The 26,212-nt window shown below is 29.7% G+C and overlaps 1 protein-coding gene across 1 annotated transcript in view; it reads right to left on the reverse strand.

Annotated features, from left to right (window-relative positions):
• nhsa (Nance-Horan syndrome a (congenital cataracts and dental anomalies)) overlaps positions 1 to 26,212 on the reverse strand; it is a 245,683-nt gene that overhangs the window by 24,472 nt on the left and 194,999 nt on the right. The window contains exons 3-5 of the mRNA XM_056449100.1: positions 24,642 to 24,778; positions 24,498 to 24,542; positions 20,226 to 20,288 (exon numbers count right to left, since the gene is read on the reverse strand). Coding sequence (XP_056305075.1) covers positions 20,226 to 20,288; positions 24,498 to 24,542; positions 24,642 to 24,778 — 245 coding nt within the window. The remainder of the gene's footprint in view (positions 1 to 20,225; positions 20,289 to 24,497; positions 24,543 to 24,641; positions 24,779 to 26,212) is intronic.

Here is a 26,212-nt window from a genome sequence, read left to right on the forward strand (position 1 = left end):
AGATCATACTTTATAAGGTGCTATTTAAACAGTTCATATCTTAATAATAGGGCAGGTAATAAGCCTGTAGCAAATGGTGTTAATTGTTACTTCAACTAAAGAGTTACCAAACTTTTTAATCTCTGTTCTTCTAAAGGTCAAAAAAGCCCTAAAAGTTCAGATTTACACACATTTTCAACAACTGCACACAAATGCACAGATTATATCTTTAACATTCAGCTGAAGTCAAAATATTAGCCCTCCAGTCAGATTTTAACTATTCAAATATTGTGCTGTATAATAGACATTAACAAGTTTTTTCAATATTTTTAAACATTTATTTGTCTTATAAATAATTTGTTTGTCTTTGCAACGATACAGTAAATACTATTTACTAGTTATTTTGCAAGATACTCAGCTTAAATTGACGTTTTAAAGGCTTAACTTGGTTAATTGGGTGTAACTAGGCAAGTTAGGGTAAAATTAGGCAAGTCATTGGACAACAGTGGTTTGTTTTGTAGCCAATAAAAAATTATAATACATAAGGGGGTTAATAATATGACCTAAATGTAAAACCTGCACTATAAAAAAAATTATATCACAAAAAGTCATAACAACAAATGTTTTTATGTTACTAATATTAATCAGTTAATCAGGTTTCAACTTAATATTTTAGTTATATGAAGTGTAACTGAATATTTTAGTTATGTGAAGTGTACAACTTACTATTTTAGTTATATGAAGTGTAACTTAATATTTTAGTTATATGAAGTGTAACTTAATATTTTTAGTTATATGAAGTTTAACTTAATATTTTTGTTATTGAAGTTTAACTTAATATTTTAGTTATATGAAGTGTAACTTAATATTTTAGTTATATGAAGTGTAACTGAATATTTTTAGTTATATGAAGTTTAACTTAATATTTTTAGTTATATGAAGTTTAACTTAATATTTTAGTTATGTGAAGTGTAACTTAATATTTAGTTATATGAAGTTTAACTAATATTTTTAGTTATGTGAAGTGTAACTTAATATTTTTAGTTATATGAAGTTAACTTAATATTTTTAGTTATATGAAGTTTAACTTAATATTTTAGTTATATGAAGTTTAACTTAATATTTTTAGTTATATGAAGTTTAACTTATATTTTAATTATATGAAGTGTAACTTAATATTTTAGTTATATGAAGTGTAACTTATTTTTAGTTATATGAAGTGAACTGAATATTTTTAGTTATATGAAGTTTAACTTAATATTTTTAGTTATATGAAGTTTAACTTAATATTTTAGTTATATGAAGTTTAACTTAATATTTTTAGTTATGAAGTGTAACTTAATATTTTTAGTTATGTGAAGTTTACTTAATATTTTTAGTTATATGAAGTGTAACTTAATATTTTTAGTGTGTGTGAAGTTTAACTTAATATTTTTAGTTATATGAAGTTTAACTTAATATTTTTAGTTATATGAAGTTTAACTTAATATTTTAGTTATATGAAGTTTAACTTAATATTTTTAGTTATGTGAAGTGTAACTTAATATTTTTAGTTATATGAAGTGTAACTTAATATTTTTAGTTATGTGAAGTTTAACTTAATATTTTTAGTTATATGAAGTTTAACTTAATATTTTTAGTTATATGAAGTTTAACTTAATATTTTTAGTTTATGAAGTTTAACTTAATATTTTTAGTTATATGAAGTGTAACTTAATATTTTTAGTTATATGAAGTTTAACTTAATATTTTTAGTTATATGAAGTTTAACATAATATTTTTTGTTATATGAAGTGTAACTGAATATTTTTAGTTATATGAAGTTTAACTTAATATTTTTAGTTATATGAAGTGTAACTTAATATTTTTAGTTATATGAAGTGTAACTTAATATTTTTTGTTATATGAAGTTAACTTAATATTTTTAGTTATATGAAGTGTAACTTAATATTTTTAGTTATATGAAGTTTAACTTAATATTTTTAGTTATATGAAGTGTAACTTAATATTTTTAGTTATATGAAGTGTAACTTAATATTTTTAGTTATATGAAGTTTAACTTAATTTTTTAGTTATGTGAAGTTTAACTTAATATTTTAGTTATATGAAGTGTAACTTAATATTTTAGTTATATGAAGTTTAACTTAATATTTTAGTTATATGAAGTGTAACTTAATATTTTTAGTTATATGAAGTGTAACTTAATATTTTTAGTTATATGAAGTGTAACTGAATATTTTAGTTATATGAAGTGTAACTGAATATTTTTTGTTATATGAAGTGTAACTTAATATTTTAGTTATATGAAGTTTAACTTAATATTTTTAGTTATGTGAAGTGTAACTTAATATTTTAGTTATATGAAGTGTAACTTAATATTTAGTTATGTGAAGTGTAACTTAATATTTTTTGTTATGTGAAGTTTAACTTAATATTTTAGTTATGTGAAGTTTAACTTAATATTTTTAGTTATGTGAAGTGTAACCTAATATTTTTAGTTATGTGAAGTTTAACTTAATATTTTTAGTTATGTGAAGTTTAACTTAATATTTTTAGTTATGTGAAGTTTAACTTAATATTTTAGTTATATGAAGTGTAACTTAATATTTTTAGTTATGTGAAGTGTAACTTAATATTTTTAGTTATATGAAGTGTAACTGAAATTTTTAGTTATGTGAAGTGTAACTTAATATTTTTAGTTATGTGAAGTGTAACTTAATATTTTTAGTTATATGAAGTTTAACTTAATATCTTTAGTTATATGAAGTGTAACTGAATATTTTTAGTTATATGAAGTTTAACTTAATATTTTTAGTTATATGAAGTGTAACTGAATATTTTTAGTTATGTGAAGTGTAACTTAATATTTTTAGTTATATGAAGTGTAACTTAATATCTTTAGTTATATGAAGTGTAACTGAATTATTTTAGTTATGTGAAGTTTAACTTAATATTTTTAGTTATATGAAGTTTAACTTAATATCTTTAGTTATATGAAGTGTAACTGAATATTTTTTAGTTATGTGAAGTGTAACTTAATATTTTTAGTTATATGAAGTGTAACTTAATATCTTTAGTTATATGAAGTGTAACTGATATTTTTAGTTATGTGAAGTTTAACTTAATATTTTTAGTTATATGAAGTGTAACTTAATATTTTTAGTTATGTGAAGTTTAACTTAATATTTTTAGTTATATGAAGTTAACTTAAGTATTTTTAGTTATATGAAGTGTAACTGAATATTTTTAGTTATGTGAAGTGTAACTTAATATTTTTAGTTATATGAAGTGTAACTTAATATTTTTAGGTTATATGAAGTTTAACTTAATATTTTTTAGTTATATGAAGTGTAACTTAATTTTTAGTTATGTGAAGTTTAACTTAATATTTTTAGTTATATGAAGTTTAACTTAACATTTTAGTTATATGAAGTTTAACTTAACATTTTTAGTTATATGAAGTTTAACTTAACATTTAGTCAGTTTGATTGCTGTTGATTTGAGATGACTAGAAAATGCATTTGATTCAACAACTAAATTGTAGGCTGCACAATAAATTTTTTACAGTGTGCTTTATTCCAGCCAAACTAAAAGAAATAAGACTTTCTCCAGTAGAAAAAAATATTATAGGAAATACTGTTAAAAAATGTCTGTACTCTGTACTCGGACTTGGAAAATATTTGAAAAAATTAAAATAATTTTGCCTTTAACTGTACTGCTGATGTTGTAAAATAAAGATGTTAGTAAAAACACACAAAAAAGAGCCCTGTTAAGATTTGGTTCATCCCCAACCTAACAATATCTGATTAAACATTTATAATAAAACTGACATGCCATAAGTCTCTATCAAACCAAATCTTAGTTTGTTGTAGATTATCTGATCTGAAAGCAGTTTTTAGTTTGGTCCCCATCGTTATGATTTGACTTTGGGATGTAAAACTGTTTCCAGATCAGAATGAAAGGTTTCAGGAGACGTTTATATATATATATAATTTCTGCTCCATGGGGAAAAATGACAACACTCAGTAGGGGAGGAGGACCGGGTGCTTTGAAACTACAACAAACACAAACACAAGGACATGAATATGAGATGAACATGAACACAGATATGAACACAACAGCAGGGATTCCATCAACATGCAAACACATTCTACCTACCAACATACTGACGCTCTGTCAGGCGAGAGCGGGGTTTGGATGCAGACTTGGTGGTGCAGTTGCAATCTGAGCTGCATGCAATTCTTTTTAATGGGTTCATCTAACCCCACCCTTAACCCTACCCCTCCCAATGACTTCACTAGCTCCATTGAGTGCACTGTGTCTGACATTGCGTCTCTGAGATATGCATCATCAAGGCTGCATCCAGATACTATTGGGTCAGGACCCCTTCTTGTTATTTTTTAATGCTCCAGATATCCCTTCAGCATCATTTTATGAAGCACAGGGTCCCTCTGATGATTTTGGTCATTCTCATTATTCATCCCATTAAACAGTTGGAGTGTGTTTGTAAAATACGAATAATTTTAAAAATATGCATACTTTTATACAATATTTTGAAGCATCTCTCCCACACCTTAAACCTACCCACTTCTAAACAATATCAACAAGCAGCAGGAAAATAAAAGTGGAGTTGCGTGTATTTATTGCAAAAACGATATAAAAGCATTACTAATAAGTCCTATGAACCATATGATGTCTTTATGTGAAGAACTGAGTAATTTAGGAGATTTCAGAAGCTGATATCCTCTATACCAATAGTGATGTGCAAATTGATACTAAAATATCGATACCTCCGATGCTAGATCTTTATGCCTAAGATCAATTCTCAAATAAAAACTTTGATACTTTTAATGCTTCAGTAATTAAAGTAATTAAAGAGCCCCTATTATGGGTTTTTGAAAATTACGTTCCATGTAGTGTGTAACACAGCTCTAAGTGAATGAAAACATCCAGCTGATTGTTAAATCTGTAAGTGCACCGTGCTTAAAAACGTAGATTTTTTTTAAATAAAAGATTCGACTCAGAGTCGTTTAAATGATTCGTTGTTCGTCCGGATCTTTTGCCTGTTCATATCTACGTCGACATGAAATAATTCCAAATATGTTCTGTGCCGTATCCGGTAAAACGTGAACGTGCCTTTCCCTTCAAATGCCAGCAGAGTGCAGGTGTGTGTGGGACTGATCATGACTGAAGACGAGCGAACAATAATGAGTGAACGTTCTGGGATATTGCAATAATCTCTTTGCAATAGGGGATTCGTCAGCCATTAGTTAAAGGAAGGATCAGAAAGACTATTAATGTATGGGACTTTGTCAGAGCTTGACATGAACTTTATCAGTACACAGAACATGGATCAGTTTCTTCCTCCATTTCACAAGCGTAGTAAATGCGATTGAAATGGTTGCCTCCTTGTTTTCTCTAGCTTGCAAAGTATGTAGAAGCGTGTGTCTTCCTTTACGGACTTAAATGTGTTTGTGAGCTCGCTATCCACTGCCGTTTGTCATTGCTATGGCCACTGTCAACTGTTTCTACACACGTGCAGTGGTCAAGTTTCAAAATAGTTCAGCTTTCGCCACTGTGTGGATTAATACTGAATGTATGTCATGGTCAAGAATAGAGCATTACTGGTGTTTAACTTCACTCCTGCATTGGGCTCACACTACACTCTGTGCTCTCACTACGTCAACAATGTTGATGAGCCGTGGTGGGCATTTCTCTTTGTCTCACGCTGAACGCTGTCGACCAATCACAACAGACTGGGTCATCGGACCAATCAGTGCAGATTAGCATCGCACTAAGGAGGGTTTGGGAACGAATGAATCTCTGAATGAATCATATGGGAGTCATTGGAATAATTAGGTACAAATAAATGCATATTATAAGACAATGAAAGTGTTTTTGACCTTGCATGCATATCAGCCTGTTATTGGAGACCCCTAAAACAAAATATGACCTGTTTAATGCATAATAGGGGCTCTTTAATATTATTAACTAGAACACAAGGGAAAGTACTAAACTACTGACACCTAGTTTAATAATATGCATTTGGTGGGAACTTCCACCTGGGGAATCAAAAAAACCTCAAGAATTGTGAATTTCATAACCAGTGTAGCGACTGGTTATAAAAAAAACCCAACACACAATGTTCAATGAAAACGAATCACATGTTTCATCAGGTCAAGTGTACGAAGTATTTAATCCGGCAGCCTGAGAGCATGCTGAAATAAACAGTGTTATTACAAGATGTGTTGTTGTCCTCGTGGCTGTGAAAGAGCAATTCTTTTCATAATCAGCACTTTAGTATGAGCAAGTACAGTAAGTAAGCTTAAGTTCTTACAGCACTACATCTCAGCTGGATCTAAATAATCATTAAAGGTTTAAGACACCCTGGAGTGCTTTTTGAAATTGACCAGATTTGTGTGTGTTGAGCACCAGTTAAGAAACGTTAGCACCAGTCAGCTTTAAGAGCCTCCCTGAGAGAAGCGATCTAGGATCTCAATCTATCCTGCTAAATGAAGAATAAAAATAAAAAAAACAAATAAAAGCCCAGCCCTAATACTCTTCGCCTGCTCCGCCATCGCTTCAAAACTGCTGTTTGTTTATTAAGTTAGCAACCCATTAGCTTCGTCTTACAGTAGCATTGACTAATCCCCATTGTTAACCGATATAGGGATTCAATTAGGAAGCCACAACAGCCAAAAATGAAAGTGTTAAAATGTCTGTGATGCAAACTCGTCTCTTCTCTCTCCGCATGTTACTCTAGATGGAGATGGTGAGGGGATGAAGTGGCACTGATGCTGAAGGGGGAAACTGAATGGACATGTAAAAGATCTCTCACTTAGGAAAGCTGATATCGCTGAGGGGGAAGAAGCGCTGGCGCCCTCCTCTGAAAACAATTCACATTTCACAGTTCAGCGTTCGCACAAGATCATCCGTCTGCTCACTGATCCCATAGGAGAACTTTGGTCAAGATGTTAATGCATGCTGTCATACAATTGTTATAAGATTTCAAACACATATACAGCCAGTTATGACACTTCAAAAGCCCTTATACAGAGTTCATTACACATTTTTTTACTACTAAACTTCCATGACCTTTTTCCACAGTGTTGGGGTGTAATTACTACAAAGTAACTAGTTACTGTAATTAGATTACTTAAAGGGATTACTTTTCATTTTCCGGTAATTTAATTACAGTACTTATAATGTACTTGTTTAATTACTACACATTATAAACAGATCTGGATAAATCATAAAAAATGCTTGAGTGATCAGTGAGTAAGAAATATGTCAATATATATAGTATGTATGAAATATGGTCAGATATTGTGTGCTTTTAAAATGTTTTGATGCATAAAATGTTTATATTCTTAAAATGCATTTTTTTTTTAAATGAAGCTAAAATGTCTGTTTGGCTATGATTTTAAGTCATCGTGAATGAAGTTTACTTCTATTGTCTATGCAGCATTAAGATTTATATGTAGTGCATTTTATGCGTTGAATTTTTAGTGTTGAGTCGAGTGGATTAAATAAGTTACTGAGTTGCTTTTCAAACATAGTTTAAAAAATGTAAACTATTAAAAAATGCATTTAAAAAAATGTAATTTAAATACCAATTTTAATGATGTATGTAATTAGTACTTTTTTAAAGTAACTTACCCAACACTGCTTTTTCAGGACTTTATTTTTCATGACCTAATGTTTCATGTAATGTCTATGTATATATGTGGTAAATAATAAGAAAAACAATGCATGTTTCAAATCTATTACAGAATATCGTAAACATGCAGCAATCTATTTAGTATAATACATTTTTATATCTATGTAAAATGTATTTAGATAATGCTTACACAGCACAATATTGTGAGAGCATGTTTTTGGCCAAGTACAGAAAGATTGTAAGACAACTAACCGATATTATAGTATACCGATATCTGTTTTCCATGACTTTCCATGACTCTGTTTTTCCCAAAGTTTTTCAGGCCCTGAAAATGCTTTGTCAATAATTATATATATATTTTTTGACTGAACCCTACTATACTACCTCTATATACACTGTATGGGCAGGTAAAAGACAATCTCTTGTCACTTTCTGATGCAGGGATTTATGTCCAGTGCACACTACTCAGGTTTCACTAAACATGCATCCCAGCGACACCCTTGATGTCAAAACACATTAAAAGGGCAAAAAATACATGAAAAAGCAAATCGATTTGAGTATCAAGGGGATAGTCTTTTTAAAACAAATCAATAGTTGATTTGAAAATGAATAGTCCAGTAATCGTTTTTGAGAGTAGTCAGCTAATATCAAATCGATTTTGCATTTTTTAAAATATTTATTTTTATGTCATCATCAAAAGTGCAAAATATTTGATTGTGTCAGCTGATTTTTGACGGCAATCTTAGATGTCGTTTGATGTCGTAGTTGAGATGCATTTTAGAGCCCACAAAATCCAGTGTGAATTTGGAATTGTTTTCAGATGAATAAAACTTTTCTTTCATGTCGTTATTTTGGTGGTTATAAATAGCATCAATGTGTGGATGTCAAATAGACATCAAGATCGATTATGTGTCAGATCGATTTGTCATTTTCAAGGTGTTTTTGACGTCAAGGTAAATTCAGTCCAATTAGTCCAAATGTCTAAAAATTCTTAAATCAAGAAGCATTTTCTAGAGTAGCAAAAAATAATTGTCTCGTTTTTAGAATTAATATGTCACAATTAAGTGAGTTTACGCAAAATAATCTGCCAATGGGATTAGCAACTTAATTTTGTTTTCATTTTGACATAAGATATTTTTGCTTACCCCATTAGCAAATTGTTTTGCTTGTTTTAAAGAAAAAAACTCACCTATTTTGACAAATTATTCCTTAAAACAGACAATATTTTTGCTTGACTAGGAAAATGCTTCTTGATTTAGGAATATTTAGATATTTGGACTAATACAAGACAAAAAATTAAGTAAGAAAGGCATTTTTTGCAGTGCATAAACAGCTTAAAGTACATTAATTTCTGATGCTACAGTTATGATGGCTGCAATACATTTTAAGCCAATCGTTAAGCGTTAATCAATGACTGAAACTGAAAGCTGATGGTATCTACTACTTGACAATAAACAAGACCTACAAAAAATATCTCAAATAAAAGCAATACCGAAATATACCTAAAAGGCTGTAGATATATTTTCAAACTACGTCTACTGCCAATTTAAAATGGTATTTTAATCATGAATTGTCATGAAATCTCTTGTGTTAATATTACTATTAACCTAAACAAAATTCACAATTTTACACCTCTAGAGCCAAAGTTCTCCTTTAGGAGTGACAGCTTCACCAGAACTGAGCCCAATGTTAAAAACCTCTTTATTTTCTTTATTATAATGAGACTTCATATTACAGAAGAAAACATTTTATAATGCTATGAACTACCATTTTTAAAAAAATCCACTCACCCTCAGGGCATGCAAGATGTAGTCAACATATTTATTTAATTATTTTAGTCTTCAATATAGCATTAAAGAAGATTTAAGCATGAAACTGTAGTGATTAAAATGCAAGTCAACAGCTACCAGCACTTTGATTTTCAGTCACAACAAATGAAAATGGTCTCATTATCATTACAGTAAACTGTGATGTACTGTCATATAATGTGCACTATAGCTGTAAAAACTACTATATTGGGTCATCATATGCTTATATTTCAGTGCTGGGTAATTGGGATTAATCATAATATTGACATAATATATGTCTGTATATTTATTATGTATTTTTAAATACAAATGTAATGATTTAGTTATAAATAAATAAATAAATAAATAAATAAATAAATAAATAATAAATAAATAAATAAATAAATAAATATATATATATATATATATATATATATATATATATATATATATTATATATATATATATATATATATATGCCACATATAATTTATGAATTTTATGACAAATTTAAAAAGACAAAAACAATTATACTTAAAAATATAGATAATGTCAACTTAAACGTTTGTGTGTGTATTACCAAAGACTCTAGAATACACAAGACGTATCACTCGTGTCTTTTTGAATGGGGAAAGTGTAACTGTCAATATGATGAATAAAGCCCCTTCCACTAGTACAGGAGCCAATCATTGACCACTATATGGCGAATAAAGCCCGCCTTCTAGTACAGAAGCCAATCATCGGTCGCTATAGATTGACGATACTCTGGGGGAAGGGCTCGGACCAGACGTGAGTTTCTGCAGATTTGTGTAATTTGGATGTTTAGAAATGAAATTAAAGGGACACGTGTTGATTAATTTTATTGGTGATTCCTAATATAAAATTCAATCATAAACTTGGCAAGTAGTTTTGGAAAATTTGATGTTTCTCCATTCAGACAGAATGCCCAAACATACTGCCCGCAAAGTGTTTCAAAGATGTTCGCCGAGTGACTTGCCTTAAAGGGACTTTGGTATTACATATATATAATATATAATACACACATATCTTGTGTCAAAACAACTTTTATTTTCGATCGCAGTTAATCTTTGCCCAGCCCTACTAATTACTATAGTTGTTGTGTTACCTTAATAACAATAGAATTACCACAACAGATTACAGTGGTCCCTTGTTATTTGTGGCAGTTTCGTTTTCAAAATAACCCGCAATAGGCGAAGTAGTCCGCTTTATTTTTACAATTATTATAGATGTTTTAAGGCTGTAAACCCCTCACTACACACTTTATACACTTTTCTCAGACAGGCATTAATATTTTCACACTTGTTTCTCTTGTTTAAAACTCTCAAAGATCAAACTTTCATAGAAAAATAAATCCATAAAGCTGTTTAGCTTTAGCTTTATGTTGGCATCCGGCGTAATGTTCTTTATCCTGCAGTCACTGATCCACAAAGCTAAAGCAGACTACATCCTTAACACATGCGCACACTCACATGTAATTTAAAATGAAACTGTTCAGATGGCACTCTGTGAAGTATGAACAGTGTCCTAAGTCGTAGCTGGGCACCGCAGACAGCCACTGACTTGAGGTGTTGGCGTGCGTGCCCTGATATAAACCCATGTTTACAATTCTTAAATGCATGGCGCTGCGTGGTGCATCGTATCTGGTGTGTGACCCCCTTTAAAACAGTCTTGCTGCGGACAGTTACTTTTTTGCTTCCTTGTTGAAATTCACACTGTTAGTGATTAAAGATTTATGTTAATTTGGTAAGCTGAACACATTCTGTACTGTACAGGAGACAACAGAGGAGATTGACTGACAATGGTCTACAGCCAATCAGGACGCACAATGCGCTGTAAAAAAAAAAGCATGTCGAATTGCACTAAAAAAATCAGCAAAACTGCGAGGCCATGAAAGATGAACCATATTATAACGAGAGACCACTGTATTCAAGTACTTTAGTATTGTTCAAAAACACTAGTATTTACTATAGTGATTTTTTCATGTGATCTTCAATGCTCTACTGAAGAAAAACAAATTCACACACATCTTGCATAGCCATAGGATGAGTAAATTAAAAGTAAATTGTCAGTTTTGAGGGAACTGTCCCTTTTAATGTCATTCTCGGTCATGACTCAGCATGCACTACCAATAGCAAACACTAGAGGCGTTTACCTGTTACGTTAATGGGGACGATGCATGAGTTGATGACTTGAGAGTCTGTCTTCATCTTTTCTTCTGGGGTTGGTAATGGTAAAAGTCCTGCCCAGTTGGTCTGCTGTCCAGCGTTGAGGGCACGTTTGGGATCGGGCACGTCGGCCAGTGGCCCAAAGCAACCAGCTCTGAGTCTGAATCACCTGGAGGAGTAACCTGGAGAAATAATTACAGTAATGAATATTGAGAGACTGAATACACTCAAATAGGTCTAAATCTCTTATATCATGGGTTTAAAAACAGTTCTGATTCTGTGGCTCAAAATCTATGTTTTGGTGGGCCGAATCACGTTATATTTTTGACGTCAGTGGCAGGAAGTAAATGGCCCGAACGCTGGCAGTTTGAGACCCCTGCTTTACTTTATTGTTAATAACTGTTGATTTGAGATTATTCCCACATAGCAAAATATCTCTGGCCCAGCTCTGGCCCACACAATCAGCTTTTGCTTGGCCCACATGCCGCAGTGAATTACGGCACATGACTGGACCATATCTGACTTCCAGACAAGGGCCAAACACGGACCATATCTGGGCCAAGTCTCAGCCGAGTTAGTAACCCATAACTGAGCCTAAAATGGGCCAGATATGTTGGTGTGTCACGACTGCAATGAAAATGATAAAGGCATAAATCATTGCACTTTAGGCTTGCTATGGGTGAGCGTTTTTCTTAAAGCGACCTGATTGGTAGAATTTTTTTCTTTATTTTAAAATAACAAAAATGTATTTTAAATGTGGGTCAGGACAGGCCAAACATACATGGCCCACATATCAAGTATTAACATCTGGGCCAAATACTACATTTTACTTTTGGCCCGAGTATTGTTTGCCACCTTAAAGACGGTGCCACCTCTGCCAAACCAGGGCCAAGTTTGGCCCACATGCTGTATGCCAGTGCCGGATAAATGCCTGCTGTGCCAGATTTATGCCAAATCTGGGCCAGAATTCTTTGCTACCTGGGTTGTTTGAGTTAATACGCTTCTGTTTTATTTTAGTTATACAATCCTGTCATGTGACAAACCAAGTGTTCAAATCAACTCCAGACGTACATAATATTTGTCACACTGATTTAATAGGCTGTTTAACTTTTAATGAACTGATTTTTTTGGAGTACATTTACATTTTAGTGACATAATCAACATAAAGAAGCCATAAAAAAGCATGCAAAGACAACACATCAGTGTAAAACAGCTTCAGAAAAGTACTAAACAGCTTTATCTACCACACATGAAGCAAACGACACAACACTTCAATGCAATACAGTTCAATTTCCATATTTCATCTGCCATCCAATGCACTTGACAAAATCCTAATAAAGCTCAAACTTACCTCATGGAAATGACTGAAGAGTGTGTTAACTAAAGAGTGTTTAGCGTCTGTCATAAGAGCGTGCGCAGTGTTAAAGAGAGCTGTTTTATTGAGTCTTTGTGTGTCTTTTTTTCTCAGCCGCCCAATGAGGATCTCACAATAAACAGCAGGCGAAAAAAGTGTTACCACAGAAACTTCTCCCAAAACCAAGAGAAGGAGGCGACAAAAGGTGGTGAAATCAAAGAGCGTTTATGACTGTTTTGTTTTGCCGGCGCTGAAATGAAGGGCAAGAGGTGAAGTGGAGTTTTGGAAAACATGGGATCAAAGGAGAGGAGGAGAAAAGAAGGAAAATGCTGCTGAAATAAGCAGGAGAAGTGGGAAAATCAGGCTGGAACGGAGCCAAATGTTACGGTTTGATTTTTCCTTCTGGCTCCTGTTCAAAAGCTATTTTCGATTAGAGAAGAAACAGGGACTGAAAGAATGCCATTCATGAAGCTCAAAAGCGGAGAGAGTGAAAGAGAGAGAGAGATGGAGAGTAAAGCAGCAAGAAGAAACTGAGCAAATGAAAGTTATTATGTTTAGAATCCAGATTTTTTCCCTTTGGTAACATTCCTTAATGGTGAGCAACTAATAATCTGCAATGATTTCTGAAGGATCCTCAAACATCGAAGACTGCAGTAATGATGGAAATATAAACTTAAAGACAAACTTAGAGATTAGCTATTAAAAATATGATGTTTACAAAAATCTTCTCTAAATTAAACTGTACTTGGGAGATTCACAGGAGGGGGAATAATTTTATCTTCAACTGTATATTTTAAATTAGAACACTTTAAATTATATACAGCCACGGTGAACATATAAGAGCCTGTGTTAAAAAAAGTAAACATTGTAATTATTGCAAAGGTTTGGCAAGATGTTAAATAAATAAACAAATAAATAAATAAATAAATAAACTAAATAAATAAAAAATAATAAATAAATAAAAATACTAAAAATAAATAAATAAATAAATAAAATTAAATTAAATAATAAATAAGCTAAAATAAATAAACTAGAAAATAGATACATAAACTAAAAATAAATAAACTAAAAATAAATAAAAAATAAACTAAAAATCAATAAATAAACTAAAAATAAATAAATAAACCAAAATAGATAATAAATAAGTCAAAATAAATAAACAAATAGATAAACAAAAAAAAATAAAATAAATAAAATAAATATAAATAAACTAAAAATAAATAAACTAAAAAAAATAATAAATAAGCTAAAATAAATAAATAAATAAATAAACTAAAAATAAATAAATAAACTAAAAATAAATGAATGAATAATAAACTAAAAATAAATAAACTAAAATTAAATAAATAAATAAACTGCCCTTGAAAAAACATAAATAAATAAAATTAATAATATAATAAATAATATTATATTATAATAATAATATGACAATATTTACTTGATTATTTTTGTTACAATTAAAACAAGTCAAAATTTTGCTCTCTTTATTATGATGCTTAATGTGAGAAATATCCCAATCAGTTTTATTTTACTATCACTGAGTAACAACTGTAGCTTTTATTAATATGCTATTTTTTTACTGAGAGAAATAAGTTATAGTCATTTGGTTGTGCATTTTTGTCATTTTAAACATTGTTAAAAAAATGTTATTTCTAATATGTTTATTATATTTTAATAATTGACCAATTTATTTATTTTTTTATATGTGAATCTCATATATATTTTTATGTAAGTTTAAAATATGAATATTATATATATTATTATTTAATTTGAATTGAAGTAACAAACTTTATTTGAGTTTTTGGATTTACTTTTATTTACATTTAAATATAATAACCTGGAGGTGACATGCTGGCTCAGTGGTTAGCAAGTTTCAAGTTAGCAAGAAAGTTGCTGGGTCAAGTCCGGCTGGGTCAGTCTGCATTTCTGTGTGGAGTTTGCATGTTCTCCCCGTGTTGGCGTGTGTTTCCTCTGGGTGCTCCGGGTTTCACCCACAGTCCAAACACATACGCTTTAGATCATTTGAATAAATTAAATTGGCCGTAGTGTATGAGTGTGAATGAGTGCGTACGGGTGTTTCCCAGTACTGGGTTGCTGCTGGAAGGTCACCCACTGTGTAAAACATATGTTGGATAAGTTGGAGGTTCATACCGTTGTGGTGACCCCTGATAAATAAAGGGACTAAGCTGAAGAAAAATGAATGAATGAATGAATATAATAACTCTGATTCAACTAAATACATTGCATTAATTCTGTACCCTTAGAATGGACCAAAAGAGCCATATAAGAACTGAAAGATGAACTGAGGAGGAATTTTCAAAAGGAAATTCACTCTCTAAAGTGTCTATCTTGAGTCATGCTCTCTGGCAGGGGTTTGTGGGTAAAGCCACAGTGCCGGTAGCTGATGGGCAATTATATTTTTCTGCCACAGATGCACACACACACGCACACACATATGCCGTCAGACAGCGGCTCTGCCATGAAAACCTGTCATTAGGAAACCTCAGACTAGCGCATTTCCATCTGTGTGTGTGTGTGTTTCTCAGTCATTCCTCATACACTCATACAGTTTCAGGAGATAGGAAGGCTATGAGAAGAGCAATGTTTTATTTACTTGAGAAAAAGTAGTAAATTTATCCACTTTGTAGATCTATAGCAGGGTAAGAGAAAACTGATTTAGTGTACTTACCATAATTTAGATTATTAGTTTGGATACAACAGAAAATATCTGTAAGACTTTTCATGGGAAATTATTGAGCTTGGCCTAATACTTAACCTCCTAGTGCTTAGTGGCCACATATGTGGACAGCACATTTTAGGTCTTATGTTTTATATTTTGTTACAGACATACAGTGTCATCCTGCAACTGTTTTGCAGCATATAAAATGTCCCAAACACTATTTTAACAGTCCAAAATGGGCAAAAAAAAGTTGTTTTTACTGATGGTCAAAACATGTTTAAAAAATATGTGTGTATGTGTTATAAATGCATTAAAAACTGTCAGGAAAAAAACTAATAAAGAGTTTTTCATTCTATTACACAAAGGTGACTTTATTGTGTTGTATATAAATTTGGACTACGAGTCCACATATATTAATTTCTTAATTAAAACATTTAGTCACACTTTATTTTAATGTACAATTCATGCTAATAGTTAAGACTTTTTGCTCAATAAACTACTTATTAGCAGCTTATTAATAGTTATTAAAGTATTTGGGTTTAGGTTTTGGCTAGGATTAGGCATGTAAAATAAGATCATACTTTATAAGTGCTATTAAACAGTTCATATCTTAATAATAGGCAGGTAATAAGCCTGTAGCAAATGGTGTTAATTGTTACTTCAACTAAAGAGTTACCAAACTTTTTAATCTCTGTTCTTCTAAAGGTCAAAAAAGCCCTAAAAGTTCAGATTTACACACATTTTCAACAACTGCACACAAATGCACAGATTATATCTTTAACATTCAGCTGAAGTCAAAATTATTAGCCCTCCAGTCAGATTTTAACTATTCAAATATTGTGCTGTATAATAGACATTAACAAGTTTTTTCAATATTTTTAAACATTTATTTGTCTTATAAATAATTTGTTGTCTTTGCAACGATAACAGTAAATACTATTTTACTAGTTATTTTGCAAGATACTCAGCTTAAATTGACGTTTAAAGGCTTAACTTGGTTAATTGGGTTAACTAGGCAAGTTAGGGTAAAATTAGGCAAGTCATTGGACAACAGTGGTTTGTTTTGTAGCCAATAAAAAATTATAAATACATAAGGGGGTTAATAATATTGACCTAAAATGTAAAAACTGCACTATAAAAAAAATTATATCACAAAAAGTCATAACAACAAATGTTTTTATGTTACTAATATTAATCAGTTAATCAGGTTTCAACTTAATATTTTAGTTATATGAAGTGTAACTGAATATTTTTAGTTATGTGAAGTGTAACTTAATATTTTAGTTATATGAAGTGTAACTTAATATTTTAGTTATATGAAGTGTAACTTAATATTTTTAGTTATATGAAGTTTAACTTAATATTTTTTGTTATATGAAGTTTAACTTAATATTTTTAGTTATATGAAGTGTAACTTAATATTTTTAGTTATATGAAGTGTAACTGAATATTTTTAGTTATATGAAGTTTAACTTAATATTTTTAGTTATATGAAGTTTAACTTAATATTTTAGTTATGTGAAGTGTAACTTAATATTTTAGTTATATGAAGTTTAACTTAATATTTTTAGTTATGTGAAGTGTAACTTAATATTTTTAGTTATATGAAGTTTAACTTAATATTTTTAGTTATATGAAGTTTAACTTAATATTTTAGTTATATGAAGTTTAACTTAATATTTTTAGTTATATGAAGTTTAACTTAATATTTTTAATTATATGAAGTGTAACTTAATATTTTAGTTATATGAAGTGTAACTTAATATTTTTAGTTATATGAAGTGTAACTGAATATTTTTAGTTATATGAAGTTTAACTTAATATTTTTAGTTATATGAAGTTTAACTTAATATTTTTAGTTATATGAAGTTTAACTTAATATTTTTAGTTATATGAAGTGTAACTTAATATTTTTAGTTATGTGAAGTTTAACTTAATATTTTTAGTTATATGAAGTGTAACTTAATATTTTTAGTTGTGTGAAGTTTAACTTAATATTTTTAGTTATATGAAGTTTAACTTAATATTTTTAGTTATATGAAGTTTAACTTAATATTTTTAGTTATATGAAGTTTAACTTAATATTTTTAGTTATGTGAAGTGTAACTTAATATTTTTAGTTATATGAAGTGTAACTTAATATTTTTAGTTATGTGAAGTTTAACTTAATATTTTTAGTTATATGAAGTTTAACTTAATATTTTTAGTTATATGAAGTTTAACTTAATATTTTTAGTTATATGAAGTTTAACTTAATATTTTTAGTTATATGAAGTGTAACTTAATATTTTTAGTTATATGAAGTTTAACTTAATATTTTTAGTTATATGAAGTTTAACATAATATTTTTTGTTATATGAAGTGTAACTGAATATTTTTAGTTATATGAAGTTTAACTTAATATTTTTAGTTATATGAAGTGTAACTTAATATTTTTAGTTATATGAAGTGTAACTTAATATTTTTTGTTATATGAAGTTTAACTTAATATTTTTAGTTATATGAAGTGTAACTTAATATTTTTAGTTATATGAAGTTTAACTTAATATTTTTAGTTATATGAAGTGTAACTTAATATTTTTAGTTATATGAAGTGTAACTTAATATTTTTAGTTATATGAAGTTTAACTTAATATTTTTAGTTATGTGAAGTTTAACTTAATATTTTTAGTTATATGAAGTGTAACTTAATATTTTAGTTATATGAAGTTTAACTTAATATTTTTAGTTATATGAAGTGTAACTTAATATTTTTAGTTATATGAAGTGTAACTTAATATTTTTAGTTATATGAAGTGTAACTGAATATTTTTAGTTATATGAAGTGTAACTGAATATTTTTTGTTATATGAAGTGTAACTTAATATTTTTAGTTATATGAAGTTTAACTTAATATTTTTAGTTATGTGAAGTGTAACTTAATATTTTAGTTATATGAAGTGTAACTTAATATTTTTAGTTATGTGAAGTGTAACTTAATATTTTTTGTTATGTGAAGTTTAACTTAATATTTTAGTTATGTGAAGTTTAACTTAATATTTTTAGTTATGTGAAGTGTAACCTAATATTTTTAGTTATGTGAAGTTTAACTTAATATTTTTAGTTATGTGAAGTTTAACTTAATATTTTTAGTTATGTGAAGTTTAACTTAATATTTTTAGTTATATGAAGTGTAACTTAATATTTTTAGTTATGTGAAGTGTAACTTAATATTTTTAGTTATATGAAGTGTAACTGAATATTTTTAGTTATGTGAAGTGTAACTTAATATTTTTAGTTATGTGAAGTGTAACTTAATATTTTTAGTTATATGAAGTTTAACTTAATATCTTTAGTTATATGAAGTGTAACTGAATATTTTTAGTTATATGAAGTTTAACTTAATATTTTTAGTTATATGAAGTGTAACTGAATATTTTTAGTTATGTGAAGTGTAACTTAATATTTTTAGTTATATGAAGTGTAACTTAATATCTTTAGTTATATGAAGTGTAACTGAATATTTTTAGTTATGTGAAGTTTAACTTAATATTTTTAGTTATATGAAGTTTAACTTAATATCTTTAGTTATATGAAGTGTAACTGAATATTTTTAGTTATGTGAAGTGTAACTTAATATTTTTAGTTATATGAAGTGTAACTTAATATCTTTAGTTATATGAAGTGTAACTGAATATTTTTAGTTATGTGAAGTTTAACTTAATATTTTTAGTTATATGAAGTGTAACTTAATATTTTTAGTTATGTGAAGTTTAACTTAATATTTTTAGTTATATGAAGTTTAACTTAATATTTTTAGTTATATGAAGTGTAACTGAATATTTTTAGTTATGTGAAGTGTAACTTAATATTTTTAGTTATATGAAGTGTAACTTAATATTTTTAGTTATATGAAGTTTAACTTAATATTTTTAGTTATATGAAGTGTAACTTAATATTTTTAGTTATGTGAAGTTTAACTTAATATTTTTAGTTATATGAAGTTTAACTTAACATTTTTAGTTATATGAAGTTTAACTTAACATTTTTAGTTATATGAAGTTTAACTTAACATTTAGTCAGTTTGATTGCTGTTGATTTGAGATGACTAGAAAATGCATTTGATTCAACAACTAAATTGTAGGCTGCACAATAAATTTTTTACAGTGTGCTTTTATTCCAGCCAAACTAAAAGAAATAAGACTTTCTCCAGTAGAAAAAAATATTATAGGAAATACTGTTAAAAAAATGTCTGTACTCTGTACTCGGACTTGGAAAATATTTGAAAAATAATTAAAATAATTTTGCCTTTAACTGTACTGCTGATGTTGTAAAATAAAGATGTTAGTAAAAACACACAAAAAAGAGCCCTGTTAAGATTTGGTTTCATCCCCAACCTAACAATATCTGATTAAACATTTATAATAAAACTGACATGCCATAAAGTCTCTATCAAACCAAATCTTAGTTTGTTGTAGATTATCTGATCTGAAAGCAGTTTTTAGTTTGGTCCCCATCGTTATGATTTGACTTTGGGATGTAAAACTGTTTCCAGATCAGAATGAAAGGTTTCAGGAGACGTTTATATATATATATATACCTTTCTGCTCCATGGGGAAAAATGACAACACTCAGTAGGGGAGGAGGACCGGGTGCTTTGAAACTACAACAAACACAAACACAAGGACATGAATATGAGGATGAACATGAACACAGATATGAACACAACAGCAGGGATTCCATCAACATGCAAACACATTCTACCTACCAACATACTGACGCTCTGTCAGGCGAGAGCGGGGTTTGGATGCAGACTTGGTGCAGTTGCAATCTGAGCTGCATGCAATTCTTTTTAATGGGTTCATCTAACCCCACCCTTAACCCTACCCCTCCCAATGACTTCACTAGCTCCATTGAGTGCACTGTGTCTGACATTGCGTCTCTGAGATATGCATCATCAAGGCTGCATCCAGATACTATTGGGTCAGGACCCCTTCTTGTTATTTTTTAATGCTCCAGATATCCCTTCAGCATCATTTTATGAAGCACAGGGTCCCTCTGATGATTTTGGTCATTCTCATTATTCATCCCATTAAACAGTTGGAGTGTGTTTGTAAAATACGAATAATTTTAAAAATATGCATACTTTTATACAATATTTTGAAGCATCTCTCCCACACCTTAAACCTACCCACTTCTAAACAATATCAACAAGCAGCAGGAAAATAAAAGTGGAGTTGCGTGTATTTATTGCAAAAACGATATAAAAGCATTACTAATAAGTCCTATGAACCATATGATGTCTTTATGTGAAGAACTGAGTAATTTAGGAGATTTCAGAAGCTGATATCCTCTATATCCAATAGTGATGTGCAAATTGATACTAAAATATCGATACCTCCGATGCTAGATCTTTATGCCTAAGATCAATTCTCAAATAAAAACTTTGATACTTTTAATGCTTCAGTAATTTAAAGTAATTAAAGAGCCCCTATTATGGGTTTTTGAAAATTACGTTCCATGTAGTGTGTAACACAGCTCTAAGTGAATGAAAACATCCAGCTGATTGTTAAATCTGTAAGTGCACCGTGCTTAAAAACGTAGATTTTTTTTAAATAAAAGATTCGACTCAGAGTCGTTTAAATGATTCGTTGTTCGTCCGGATCTTTTGCCTGTTCATATCTACGTCGACATGAAATAATTCCAAATATGTTCTGTGCCGTATCCGGTAAAACGTGAACGTGCCTTTCCCTTCAAATGCCAGCAGAGTGCAGGTGTGTGTGGGACTGATCATGACTGAAGACGAGCGAACAATAATGAGTGAACGTTCTGGTGATTATTGCAATAATCTACTTTGCAATAGGGGATTCGTCAGCCATTAGTTAAAGGAAGGATCAGAAAAGACTATTAATGTATGGGACTTTGTCAGAGCTTGACATGAACTTTATCAGTACACAGAACATGGATCAGTTTCTTCCTCCATTTCACAAGCGTAAGTAAATGCGATTGAAATGGTTGCCTCCTTGTTTTCTCTAGCTTGCAAAGTATGTAGAAGCGTGTGTCTTCCTTTACGGACTTAAATGTGTTTGTGAGCTCGCTATCCACTGCCGTTTGTCATTGCTATGGCCACTGTCAACTGTTTCTACACACGTGCAGTGGTCAAGTTTCAAAATAGTTCAGCTTTCGCCACTGTGTGGATTAATACTGAATGTATGTCATGGTCAAGAATAGAGCATTATGCTGGTGTTTAACTTCACTCCTGCATTGGGCTCACACATACACTCTGTGCTCTCACTACGTCAACAATGTTGATGAGCCGTGGTGGGCATTTCTCTTTGTCTCACGCTGAACGCTGTCGACCAATCACAACAGACTGGGTCATCGGACCAATCAGTGCAGATTAGCATCGCACTAAGGAGGGGTTTGGGAACGAATGAATCTCTGAATGAATCATATGGGAGTCATTGGAATAATTAGGTACAAATAAATGCATATTATAAGACAATGAAAGTGTTTTTTGACCTTGCATGCATATCAGCCTGTTATTGGAGACCCCTAAAACAAAATATGACCTTGTTTAATGCATAATAGGGGCTCTTTAATATTATTAACTAGAACACAAGGGAAAGTACTAAACTACTGACACCTAGTTTAAATAATATGCATTTGGTGGGAACTTCCACCTGGGGAATCAAAAAAACCTCAAGAATTGTGAATTTCATAACCAGTGTAGCGACTGGTTATAAAAAAAACCCAACACACAATGTTCAATGAAAACGAATCACATGTTTTCATCAGGTCAAGTGTACGAAGTATTTAATCCGGCAGCCTGAGAGCATGCTGAAATAAACAGTGTTATTACAAGATGTGTTGTTGTCCTCGTGGCTGTGAAAGAGCAATTCTTTTCATAATCAGCACTTTAGTATGAGCAAGTACAGTAAGTAAGCTTAACGTTCTTACAGCACTACATCTCAGCTGGATCTAAATAATCATTAAAGGTTTAAGACACCCTGGAGTGCTTTTTTGAAATTGTACCAGATTTGTGTGTGTTGAGCACCAGTTAAGACAACGTTAGCACCAGTCAGCTTTAATTGTGGGGAAAACTGGATCATTTTGAGCTTTTGTCAGCTAATTTCATCTTCTGGGTTTAAAATAATTTTTAATGCGAGATCAAAATCAGTGACGTAGCGCTAATCTGCTAGTGGAGTGATTCTCATTATTATTCATAGCGGAGTTTTCTTATCCTATGAGAAGACCCTGCTTCTTAATTATTCATAACAGCACGTGCTTTCCAAAGGCAAGGCAGACCTGCCAAGCTGTGACACCCAATGACTGGTCGAGACCATGTCTGTGCATGGCATGGGTCATATGTGTTTGTTTCCGATCCGTAGGGATTGTTGCATGTTTTTCCCCGCAATTCTGTCAGGGCCGATACAGCAAAGCTGTTGGTTTGCAGCAAGGTGATTTTATGCTTCTTGGCTCCACGCTCAACATGTAGCATTTTTGGAAAAAATTCTGAGATAGACTTGAACCGAAAGAGGGTGGTTTCATGGCCCTTTAAATAATTATTACATTAACAAAGATTACTACATGGGAATAAAAAAAATCTTCCTTTATTCACATCCTGCAAAAAAGTCATGTTCTTCTTCAATATTTTTAGTTCTACATTCTATACACTGTTTAATCAAAATACATTTACTTAAAAAACAAAATGACACAGGATATTAAGTCTTATTTTCAGCAAATATGTGTAAAAAAGAGACTTTCACAATATAATATTAATATTTATAATAATTAATTAATACACACAATATTCATAATAATAAACAAAATTCAAATGCAAATATTCCTTTTTCTAACTTAAATTAGTTTATTTATTAATATTTATAATAATTAATTAATACACACAATATTCATAATAATAAACAAAATTCAAATGCAAATATTCCTTTTTCTAACTTAAATTAGTTTATTTATTTATTTATTTTATCAGTGATTTTATGAACATCAATGCAAATGAAAACAAAAACATAATAATTCTTTAATATTTTTAATGTGATATTTATTGCATTCTATGTACTTACAATTTAAATACATTTTTGTTGTCTGATTTGAGTTTTTTGTGTGGTTAATTTGCAATTTATATTATTATTATTATTATATGATTATTAATGCAACAATACCATGTTAAAAATATATATTTTAGTGTAAGTAAAAAATTAAGTCAAGGATTCACAAACAAAAATGGGAAAATTAATAATTATATATAAAAAAACACATTTTTACAATAATTAAATATAATAATAAATAAAATAAAATAAATAAGAAATTAAAGTTCATCAAAAATAAATAATTAAATACATTTAAAATAAAATAATGAAGAAAGTTGATAATATTTAATTTCCAATTTCTAAAATGTATTTTGTCTTTTCCATAATGACAAATGATATGAAATCTTAATAATATTGACATTAAAAATAATACTTAAAAAAATGAAAACCAGTCAAACTAAAAGACTTTCCAACAAAATATATAATAGAAAATCCTGTAAAAATGTCCTTGCTCTGTTAAATATCACTTTAAAAATAATAAACATTTAACAACAATAATAATAATAATAATAATATTAAATTACATTTTTTTTGGTAAAAACACTTTTAAGCTGCAATTAACTACATTTAATAAAAATCTGTGATTTATATAACTATGAAGTATGACAGAGTTTCATTTACTTGCAAATACAATGCAATTTATCCATTTGCCCTTTAATAAACATGTGCTTTTAAAACGTATTAATTCATTTTCACAAGAGACGAATAAATGAGTGCACAAGTATGAAAAAAAATTAATGTTGGATTCAGTAGAGGTTTACCTGTGTCTGTGTTGTCTGGGTCTCTGTGTCTCTCTCTGTCCTCTCCTAAACACACACACAAGCACACACAGAGACCGACACTGATATCAGCACAGAGGCTACACCCAGATGCAGCAGTTTACCATGTTTTTCAAAGTTCTTTACCGTGCTCAGATGTGTGTCCCTCTGCTGGCGTCTCCTGTGGGCACGGGGCGACGGGTACGAGGGCACCGACGGGAGCATGGAGATGGAGATTGTGACCCGCCGCTCTCTCTCGCTCTCCTGCTGCCTCTGCTGCTGGTCTGAAGAGCAAAAGAAAACACAAAACACACACTCATTTTCAGCATCCAAAATAAACCATTGGTAAAGGAATTTTAGTTTTAAGTAAAATAGTAAAAATCACAATAAATGAAGTTAAACTAAATTAAAGTAACTAAAGTCACTGAAAAATGAAGTGAAATAATATAAGAAGAAAAAATTGTTGATTGTAATGTTGACACTTATTATAATGTTAACAATTACAAGACTCTAAATGATTTGATACAGCTATTAAATGTTAAAAAATAATACAAAACAATTCTATTGTTATTTTTATATTACTTTTATTGTATATATTTTATTTTATTATATATAATTTATATAATTTATTAAAATATGACATTTATTGTTTTGTATTTATAATATAAAAATGGTGCCTTGGCAATTAAAAAACAATCAAAATATTAAAATTGCAAAAAAAAAAAAAGGGATGAAAACAAATGAAAAAAAAAACTGAAATAAAGCTTTACATATTAAATATGCATTTTAAAAAATTTACCAAATATAATCCACTCAATTAATGTGAATAAATTTGCTTCATCCCACAAATTTTTGCCTTTATTAGATTTAGATAATTTGACTACAAAAGTGAAACAATAGTCTGATGTGAAGAGTCACCCACGTTAAAAAAATACTATAGTAATGCATTGTAAATACTAGTGTTTTTAGCAATTAGCAAAGTATAACATTTACATAAAACAGTTGATAAATATGTAACATTTGACCTTATATTATTATCAGGGGCGGATTTAACCAATAAGCAAGGTAAGTGGCCGCTTAGGGCCCCGGGAAATCAGGGGGCTCCCAATAAATATCTAGAAGTATAAATTTTAGAAACTATATAACATCATTTTCTATCATATTTTGCATAGTGAGATAATTTTTTACATAATTAAATATTATTTAATAAACACTAAAATATAATATTATTATAATAATGTAATGTTATGTAATATTATAAAATAAAATATCCACCACCCCAATCATGGAGCAGTCCAACAATCAAATTTATAAATATATATATATATATTTATTTACTTTTTTTATTGTTAATTCATTTTAAGAAAACAAATCATTCAAATGTAAAGACTGAATTAAAATAAAACATATAAAAGAAGATTAAGCAATATAAAAAACATCAATATAAATAATAATTAAATAAAAGTAGAAAGGGTGCACCACGACTTGGGTCCCATGGCTGGGGTTGCCTAGGGCCCCAATTCGCTAAACCTACCCCTGATTATTATAAGACAATAATTATAATTACAGTATATCATAGTAGCATCATAATAGCATATAAAAGTACTATGCAAAAAAGGTAGCATTAAGTTTATCATGGTCATTTAACTCAAATAGCATTATTCAGGTGTGTCGCTTCCATATTCCACCACTAGAGGTCAGCGTCCACCGCCAATGCT

The sequence above is a fragment of the Danio aesculapii genome, chromosome 23 (genome assembly GCF_903798145.1).
Source record: "Danio aesculapii chromosome 23, fDanAes4.1, whole genome shotgun sequence".
Lineage (NCBI taxonomy): Eukaryota > Metazoa > Chordata > Actinopteri > Cypriniformes > Danionidae > Danio > Danio aesculapii.